This window comes from Ailuropoda melanoleuca, chromosome 2, assembly GCF_002007445.2.
Source record: "Ailuropoda melanoleuca isolate Jingjing chromosome 2, ASM200744v2, whole genome shotgun sequence".
In the NCBI taxonomy this organism is placed as follows: domain Eukaryota; kingdom Metazoa; phylum Chordata; class Mammalia; order Carnivora; family Ursidae; genus Ailuropoda; species Ailuropoda melanoleuca.
The window spans coordinates 138312093-138322386 of NC_048219.1; the positions used below are offsets into that span (position 1 = coordinate 138312093).

The 10294-nt window shown below is 46.3% G+C and overlaps 1 protein-coding gene across 1 annotated transcript in view; it reads right to left on the minus strand.

Annotated features, from left to right (window-relative positions):
* Positions 1–5227, minus strand: part of LRP2 (LDL receptor related protein 2) — a 193680-nt gene extending 188453 nt beyond the window's left edge. Inside the window, 1 exon segment of the mRNA XM_034642228.1 lies at positions 5137–5227. Within this exon segment, the coding sequence (XP_034498119.1) occupies positions 5137–5227 (91 nt within the window).
* Between the last annotated feature and the right edge of the window lie 5067 nt (positions 5228–10294).

The window sequence follows — 10294 nt, forward strand, 5'->3', positions numbered from 1 at the left end:
AGACTTTAGCTGGGAACAATTAAGACAAAAACCCTTGCTCTTTCCCAATGGACATGACATGAAAGTATGTGGCTCCAGGAACCACTGACAGCCATCTTAGAACATTAAAGAATACATTTGAGAACAAAGTCATCTCAGAGTAAGGAGACAGAGAAACTAGATCAGCCTGACATAGTCTGAGCCCCCATTTTATATTAGGTTGAGCCAAAAGAAATTGCCAATATTTGGATGTCTAGAAAACCAGCAATCCCATATGGTTCAACCTAATAGTATATCTTTTCAATTATGTATTTCAATAAACTTCCTTTTTGGTTCCAGGAAGGTTAGTTTAGATTTACAAACATAAGTGTCTAGACTAATATGTAAAGTTGTAGCCACTAAAATGATATACCAGCATGCACAGATGAATCAAAGAACCACTTGTGTTAAAAGAAAAAAAAAAGATACTACAGTATCTTCTCAAGTTTGAAAAAAAGTTAAATTCTTGAAGAGGTTACTAAAGATGGATAGAAATATATATGTAAGACCTCACAATCTATAAAACATTTCACACTGATCTCATTTAATTGGCATAACTACCCTATAAGGTAAATATGTGCCCATTTTACAGATAAGAAAACTGACCTGAATGGTTGAGTACACTGTGCTGAATTTCCCACATAATAAATGGCAGAGTCAAGATTTAAACCCAGATCCTCTAACTCTAAAATCTCACACTCTTCCCACTTTATTTCACCATGCTGAGATTGTGAAAAAATTGCTTAGGAAACATTTGCATGGACCTCAACAGAACACATGAAGCATCAAAGAAATGTCTCTGATATTTCAAAGCAACAATCAATCTGATTATGTTGAAGAAACAGCCCAAAACTTAGGCTGAAACATGTCGAATCTTTCTAACACTGGTGAGATCCTGGCCAGGGTTCTTATAAACTAGGCTCTCGATACCATTATTTTAAATTTTTTAATTAAATATTTTTTATTTACTAAAATAAAACCTGTCAGTGTTCTTAGAGAGCCTGCTTAGAGAACATGGACAATGATTAACAATGACCTAACAATTACCTTGAATTAAGACTAAAAACCTATTCAGGTAGCCTGTACTATGAAACCCGGAGACCTTAGGAAAGTGCTTTGATGGCCCAAGATTTTGAAAAATAGATCCAGAGGTATGGTCTTTGAAAGTTGGGGCACTTACGGGGCATGAGTTCTGGACCAAGCTGAAAGCACGTGGCACATGGCTGTATTAACCTATCCTCTTAGACTTGAGATTCCTCTTAGACCTGAGAGGTGACCCATTGAATTTTTTTAAAAGGATTAACCAAGGTGATCTTTTCATCATATTTGTTCTCATATGACAGGTCAGGATCAACCGAAAAGCAATCTAGAGGCCTCCTCAACCAACCAGACTGAGGACATTCCAAGTATTTGTATCTAAAAATGCTCAATTAGAAAGACACAAAGAGGAGACAGGGTTTAGATCTTAGCTCTAACCTTGGCCACATGCCCTTAGGCAAAGGGCTTCCAGACCTCCCCTTCACTCCTTACAGTCCCCTCTCCTTCCCTCCAAGGGTTTAGTTGCTTATCTTTAAAACAATGCAAGTAGACCAGCAGATAGCCAAGATTTCCTCCATCTTTAAAAGTCAAGTTTCTATTAGAACAGGACAGGCACAAGATTGAATCAAGTTTGAGCAGAAGCTCTATAAAAACTGGCTAGGAAGAACTTCAAGCAGAGAAAAAGAAGCAAACCTCTGGGAAATAAAAGCAGCAGCGGTATCAGAAATGTGATAGAACCAAAATGTTGCATGCTTGTTACCAGCCCCACAATCTTTTTACATATATAAACTTTACCTGAAGATGTAATTGTCATAAAGCTGATACTAACTATAAAAGGCATAACCAAGCTTCTATTGGAGGAAAGAATATAACTTTAAGATCAATAACATCTTCTCAAAAAAAATTCCAGTCATACCCTGAGATCTGGGAATTCCTCAAAGAAATGTTAGTGAAAAATCCCTAAGACTTCCTTATGTGCACTTAGAAATTAGAAATATGAATAGTAAGCCCAAAAAAAGTTACCTTTAGTATTGGTCAATATAATAACAGCTGTTAGTTATGATCATTGTCTACAGGCCTTACAAGTTAAGCCTTTTATCTCTTTATGTTAATAAAATGCCAGAGAACAGATTCCTCCTGTTATCATATCAATTTGGCAGATAAGCAATCTGAGCCATGAAAGTCTAGTGACTTCCCCGAGGTCACACAGCCAGAAAGTGGTAAAGCCATTGCTGAAACTGAGACAGCTTGACTCCAGAGTTCAGGCTCTCTCAATTTTTCTTAAAAGCATTATAAAAAATATGAACAAAATACAAATAATTTTAGCTATAGATATGCTATAATTTTTTAAAGACTAACCATTAAATACTCAGAATTCTCTCCCAATGTCTAATGATGCAAACTTTGCAGAAAGATCTTAACTAAAATGTGTGCTAAAGGGGCGTCTGGGTGGCACAGCGGTTAAGCATCTGCCTTCGGCTCAGGGCGTGATCCCGGCGTTATAGGATCAAGCCCCACGTCAGGCTCCTCTACTATGCCTGCTTCTTCCTCTCCCACTCCCCCTGCTTGTGTTCCCTCTCTCGCTGGCTGTCTCTATCTCTGTCGAATAAATAAATAAAATCTTAAAAAAAATAAAATAAAATGTGTGCTAAAATAAGGACATTTACAATGTCATCACACTTTACCTGATAGGTCAAAACAACAGGAATCTAGAAATCTCCTTAACATTCCAGGCTGAGGATATTCAGAGGGCAAGTAGGAAGACTGGGAGTGAGGATACCTGGGGTCAGGTGATAGAAACCTTTAAAGAATTTCTGAAAACATATCCAGAGTTATGGCACAGCAGGTAGATTTTACCTTCTGTGGCAAAGACTTGTAAAATGCCACTCAGCTCCTTTAGTAACAGCCTCACACATGGGTAGTAACCTAAGGAGCATGACATTTCAGTACAAAAGAAAAGAGACAGGGAAATAGAGAGTCACATACTATAGCAGTTAAATTATAGCCTCTGGACTCAGAATCTCTTGGACTGGCCTCACAACTCTGCCATTTTCCAGCAGTATGACCTGGGGCAAATTATTTCATTGCCCAGTGCGTCCATTTCCCATCAGGAAAATACGGATAATATACTTACATCAAAGGAGTATTATAAAGATTAAGTATCAATAAGTATAAAGCACTAAGAACAGGGTCTGCCACATATATAAGTATATGATATGCTATTCTTACTGCACATATTTTTATCACATATTAGTATAGAAGATGGGTGAGTATAAACTAGCAAGAAGAGTAACTACAGTTTATTTGGTGACTAAAGCATCAATCCAGGGGAGAAAATATCTGTTTGGGTTGTATGGAGACAATCCAGATGTATCCCAGATGAATCTGGACGAGATTTCCTTTTGCCAGGCACTGACATGAACATACAGTAAATCCTAGGGCTATATTTAGGACATAAGATGTGTATCACCCTAAGCGCTGCGGCAAACCCTCCACAATAATAATAAATCCTCTTTCTGTGTTACCAACACGGAGAAGGTGTTCAAAGCAAGAATTATTAACGGTCCCCCCTGCCTCCCCCCTCCTTTCCAAAGATTTTTACAAAACCAGTGAGGTTTGTTGGCGTTTCCAAACTTCTCAGAAGTCTGAAATGGGTACTGCTAGGAGTTGCTGTATAATTACTTAGTTGATTCCCTCTAAGGAGCTTACGCTAAGAATTGAGGAAAGAAAGCAGATTAACCATTTGAATACATGCCACGGCCCATCCACAAGCTTTTCCCTCTCTCCGCCATAAACGGGGGCTTCTACAGTCCCCACCCGTCAACCCCAATATGCGATCCAGGGAAATCAATTTATTGCTTTGGCTAATCCCACAACAATAGGGGTTTCATTTTCATTGTAGGGCAATTAAGTTGTCCGACGGGAAGGAAGGAGCAGGAGGGGAAAGGGGTGGGGGGAGAACTCTCCCATCCCCACAGACAGATTAGTCCCTGTGGAGGCAGCAGCGTCCGTTCTGTCTGTCTGGTGGTCGGTCACACGCAGCTCCGGGCTGCTACCTAGCAACGCAAAGCCTGGAGAGAGCTCGCCGGTTCCACTGCCTCCTCCTCGCCCTTCCCATTCATCCTTAGTCGGTCTCCCCCCCTCCCCCCCCAACTCCGCGCGCTACTCTCTATCTGTCTTCAAGTTCCTTCTCTCCCTTCCTTCTCTCCCTTTTCTTCCCTACTTGTCTTCTCTCTCCTCTTCCCCCTTACTGTTTTTATCCCCTCCACTTCTTCCTCCCTTTTTCTCTGCCTTTCTGTAAAAATGTAAACTCTAGCAACTTGAGAGAATTTTTAAGTGCTTCATCCCAGAAGTTTCTCCATTCGAGCCCTCAAAACTCTGGCAGCGCAGACGGGGCCTCATTCATCAACACAAAAGCCCCCACCTCCCTGTTGAAAAGGAAAACCCTTCAAAGAAAATGCCCCAGTATATCTGCTGCTCTCTCGGCCAATCCCGCCTGCCGGCCTTATCTCGGCTCGTAAATGATCGGTATCGAGATGCGGTCTCTTGAGGGTCAACGCGGGACCAAGTTTCGCTGAGGAGGAGAAGGCGGGGGGCGGGGGGGTGCTCTAGCCCGCGAAGGGATCTCCCTGGCTGAGCGCTGCAGGTGGAAAACTGCGCACCGAGAAGCGCGGCGAATCTCTCAGCCCCCCAGAGAACAAATCAGTATGGGGAGCAGACTGTGCACTGGCTGGGAGAACCTTAGTCTCCGGGTTCCAGCTGCAGAGTACTTTCGATAGGGTCGGGAGAAAGTCCCGTGGGAACAAAGACGGGGTCCCCGTGGGGTGCGCTGTCACCGAAACCGGCGGAGCTACTTTCTCAAGTTTGCGGCTGCTCAGTTGCCCGGCGGGCGAAGGAAGGGTGCTCCCGCTCGCCCCTCGCTGAGCAACCTGGGCGCCCCAGCGGGAGCCGCTCCAGTGCCGCTGCCCTGCCGTGGCCCCCGCGCGGCCGCGGTCCCCTCAGTGCGCTCACAGACTCGATCCCTGCCACAGCCGGGTAGGTCCGGAGCTCTGCGCGGAATTCCGGCCGGCGGGCGCTTACCTTGACCACTGGCCGGCGCCAGGCAGGCGGCAAAAACCAGCAGCATCATGCACGCCGCCGCCGCCGCCGCCGCCGCCGCCCCGCGCTCCATCCCCGCCGCCGTCCGGGGCCCCGGCCTCGCCGTTCCTTCCCCGGGAGTTGGGCGCGCGTAGCACACAGCAACCGCCGCGCCTCTGCTCGCGAGCGCTCCCGTAGGCCTGCACCTCCGCGGGCTCCTAGTGGCGGAAAGCCGGCTCGGGCGCCCCAGGCATCCCGTTTTCTACCCGCGCCAGTCCCCACCCTCCAGACGGTGCATAAAGCCCTGGAGACCCGACCGCCCCGGAACTAGCATGCGGGAATCCAGCGGGGCAGGCCCCCTGCCGCCCGGCCCGCCCCCTGCACTTTGCAGCGCAGGGAAGAGTAGGGACTCGAACACACGTGCGCTCACACATGCACACTCACACACGTCCTCATACAGTCACACACACAGTCGCACACACTCCTGTCACACACTGTCTCACACGCTCACTCGCGCGCCTGCACACACATTCCTAAGTCACACACACGCGTTCGCGTAGTTCACAGTCACACAAACACCGACACGTGCACGCACCCTTCGCAGTTACACATTCTACGTTTACACACTCCTCGCAGCCTCACATTCACATGCGAACACTCGCCTGACACATGCACCGGCGTGCTTTGCCCCAGCCTCTCCGCAGGATTTGCCTCCACACAGAAGTTTGCGAGGCAGTCCACGGGAAAATCTGCCACTGACAGAGTCTTCTAAAAGGAAGAAAAATAAGAGAAAGAAGGGAATGGGAAAGTAAATGAAAGGAATAAGAGCCCGCTGGAGAGATTCGTGACCATTCTCTAGCCTGAAATCCCTAGGCTTCTCGGACACCCTGATTTCTCCCATAGAGTAGAGACGCTGAGCTGGGGTGCTCTGTGTTTTCACAAGAGCAGGGGGATAGATCGATGTTGGGAGGAGGGTTGGATCCTTGTTTAGCTTTTCTTAAGCAGAACATACACACGTGTCATCTCCAGATCTCGTTTCTTACAAATCTCTTCAGTTTGAAGCAAAATTTAAAAGAATGAACGTCTTCTCGATCGTACTGATGCCCCTTTACAGGAGGGAGAAACGTAAGAGGTTCAGAAAGCCCCGCAGCTCCCTCCTATAAGGCAGGGTTAGAGACTGCTGGGGGCTCAGGCACCCAAGAGCCCTTCGAATGAACATTACACTCACCCTCGGAGCATCGTCCTTGGGCGTACGTGACACTAGAACCGACAGAAAAAAGGGGGGGAGGGTGATGCAACTTATTTCCTGGCCCTGGGACCCCTGTCTGTGAGAAGGGGCCGTTCTCGGGCCGAGGTCGCCCCCAGTCTCCGGTCCCGGGCTCTGGATTAACTCGGCTGCGGGACCCCAGGAGCCCTTCCCCGCCAGAGGGGCCATGACAGTGTAGGCGGCAGCCCGGTGCGCACTTAGACCCTCGCAGGGTCCCGCCGCCTGGCCCTTCCCAGGGGCGAGAACCTGCCAGTTTGCCACCCCTTGTCCCCGGAGCACCGACCGTCTAGGGCTCTGTTGACCGACCCATGGCAGCATGGATCGCGTACCTTCCGTGGGCTTTTGTGGTCGATGAAGCTTTGCGGGGAAGAGGAAGGGGAAGATAGGTATTATATTAGAAAGACAAAAAGAGAGAGAAATAGAGAAAGAAAACTTAGACTTAAAAAGACCAGGGCTGTGAGAAAGAGCGACAGTCACTTCGTGGCTTTCTTTTCGAGATTTCTGGATTTGGGAATCCAGAGTTCTCTGCTCTGACCGAAGTCACTGGAACGTTATTTGCCTCCCCTGCACGGCACTGGCGCTGTCCGGCGCCAAGGAGGAGGCAGGATTGGGGACCGGAGGGGCAGAGGGGTCTGGGAAATGAAGAGGATGAGGCGGGTGGGAGGAGGGAAGCGGCGAGGGGGCGAGAAGCTGCACTTCAGTCTCCGCGGGTGATTTATGCCGGTTCCGGGCGGCCGGGACGGTGGTACGAGACCGCGCCGGGGTCAGGCGGCTCTGACGCCCGCCCAGGCCGCGCTGCATAGTCAATGAGCGTCCCCGCACCGCGGGTTACAAAGAGCTGCGGCCGGCGCGGGGGAGGCTTGCGCGGGAGGGGCTGGGTGGCTCCCAGCGCGCGCGTGGGCGCGTGGGCGCGCGGGGGTGCAAGAGGGTGAGCACCGGCGCGCGGGCGCGCACGCGGGCGTGAGTGTGTGTGTGTCCTTTCACTGTAGCAGGCAGGGCTCCTAACATTCCTTTCTGCACTGAAGGGTTTTCCTCATTGTTGTTGTCTTTGTGCTCCGGTGTTGCCAACTTACTGGAATTCCTGACGTGGTTGCACAGCAGGGCTCAGGCTGCGTTTGTGTATGAGGCCGACCCCGCCGTTAATCCCAGAATAACGCGGGTGAAGGGGGAAATAATGGAGGGAGAACGCGAGGGAGGGGAGCAGATAGAGGGTGGGGATGGGAATGAGGGACCACTAACGGACTACGGTCCCTCATTCCCAGCACTGTGGATGTAAATTCAAACATCCATGCTCTTTTCCACTAGAAAATCCCATCTTCTCAAGGCAACCCCAAACTCATGCCCCTTGAAAACAAGCATCTTTTACAGCCCATACGATGTGCCTGTTTATCTGCGGTATCTATACCTGAGAAAACTGGCTGCTAGTTTCGGAGGATTAAATCTAAGGACCAGCACCTGGGAAAGCCCAAGTTAGCACAGTTGTGATTTAAACCAGGCTTTTTTCTATATAATACAAAAGTGTAATTTCTTTTTCACATTTCTCCCTATACAAATGCATATAAGACTTTACAGTTAACCAGAGACAGAAAGTGCTGAAATGTGAAATTTATCCTAGTAAATGTTAATTGATTTCCTTGACACATTTTTGATTTGTGTATATTTATTTTACTTATGCATCAACAAAAAACTACTAAAAATATTTTCAGAGCATTTGTTCCTATGTTGAACCAACTTCTGCTTCCTGCAGTGGGCATAAAGTTGTAAAATCTCCTTGAGTAAAATTCAACTTCAGTTTGCTATTATTCCAACCCAGATTTGCCTCCTAATTGCCATAGAGCCAACTGCCCACTGAACAGCTCCAATCCAGTGTCCTTCATACCTCGAACTCAACATGGGGAAGCCTGAACCATAAACCTTCCATGTTCCTTATCTCAGAAAGGGGTACCACCATCCAGCCCAGGGGCCCAGGCCTGAATTGTCATTTTGACTCCTCCCATATGCAATCAATCATGACATTCTGTTAACTTAAACCCATTTCTCTCAACCTCACTGCCAGTAGCCACCTAGGCTCTCCCACCTGAATTATGGCAAGAGCCTTTACAAGTTCCTTGTTGTCAGTTTTGCTCCCCACCATCTGTTCATCTCTTTTCCATTCTGCAATCAGATGATCCAAAATGATGTTTGCATTAGACTAGTGCTTTCAAACAGGTCATTACTAATTAGAGAGTAGAAATGAGTTTAGTAGTTCAGACAAGAATTATTTTCAAATTAAATAAAATAGAATAGAAACTTTCATGTGGAAAGGATACGTATTGTTTCAGAGAACTCCTGCTTCTCGTGTGTGTGTGTGTGTACACGTGTATAGATAGATATATGCTGTGTCACCTTATTACAGATCTCAGTCAAAAAAAGCTTGAAGTATCTCTCTGTGAATTACCTCTTAATTAAAAAACGAAAATAGTTAAGAGACATGGAGAAACCTAGCAGATATCTTAATAGGTTTTATTATTATTTAGGTATAGCAAGGTCAATAGATCAGGAGATGACTGCCATTGGAAAGATAATTTATTATACTTACAGCTCCCAAGAGAGGGAATACAGATCACACCCCTGGGGGGCCACAGACAGAAGTACCAGAGTGAGCACTCCCAGAGGGAGAGGGGGAAACGGAAGCAAGCACCTTTACTGTGATTTCCAAGGGAAAGAACAGGCAGACAGGGTGAACAGGCTTAGGATTGGCCAGTTTGTATTTGAAAAGCACTCCCTTGGGCCAACTCTCAGAGCAGGGAGGCAACAAGGGAAGGAGGAAGGGCGTCAAGGCAAGGTGACTGGGTCATATCATCACGTTGTCCAGGACAAGGTGTGTCCAGAATATGCCTGCAGGGCAGATGTTAAAGCATTTTAAGATTACAGAAACTAGAAACATGGTAAATATGGCAGATGCCTCATTACTGACAAAAATGTGTAACCTAGCCATGAGAAAGCATCAGACAAACCCAAACAGAGGGACATTCTATAAAATAACAAACTTGTATTCTTCAAAAATGGCAAGATCATGAAATACAAAGAAAGACTGAGGAACTTTTTAGCGATATGACAATTAAATGCAACACACAGCCTTAGATTGGACCTGGACTGGGGAAAAATAGCTCTGAAGGACGTTATTGGGAAAAGCAGAGGCATTTCAATATGGACTATAGATTGTATAGTAGTATCCTGTTATGTTAAATTGTCTGACATTGGTTAGGAAAGAGAAAGTCCTTGTTCTTAGGAAATATATCTTAGAGTATTGAGGGGTACAGAAACATGATTTTGCAACTTATTCTGAAATGATTCAGAAAAAAAAATGTGTATGTGTGCATGTGTGTGTTAGGAAGCGAGAGAGAGAGTGCAAATGGGCCAAGGGTATGTGGGAGTTTCCTGTACTATTCTTGGAACTTTTGTGTGAGTTTGAAATTCTATTAAAATCAGTTGACTTTTTTTAAGTTTGAGAAACTGAAAAATCATAAATTCCACATCAACAGTTCCTCTCTTGTCTCCCTGTATTTACTCCTATTATTCCCTATGTCTAGAACATTCTTTCCCTCCCAACCCATCCCTTCATCTGGTTAATTCCTATTCAACTTTCCAATCTCAGCTAAAATATCTCTTCTTCCAGGAAGCCTTCCAAAACCCCCCATAGTGACTTAGGAGTCCCTTCTATATGTCCTCAGCAATCTTTATTTCCCTGAGTCCAGCTCTCTTCACACTTGTATTCCCATGACTGCCTCAAAGCTTTCCCTCTGCAACCAGAATAATATTTTGCAGTCATGCAGACTGTATCAATCACTTGGTTATAACATTTTGGTAGTTTTCACATTATTCTGGAATACAATTCAAAATTTTTAGCATAAT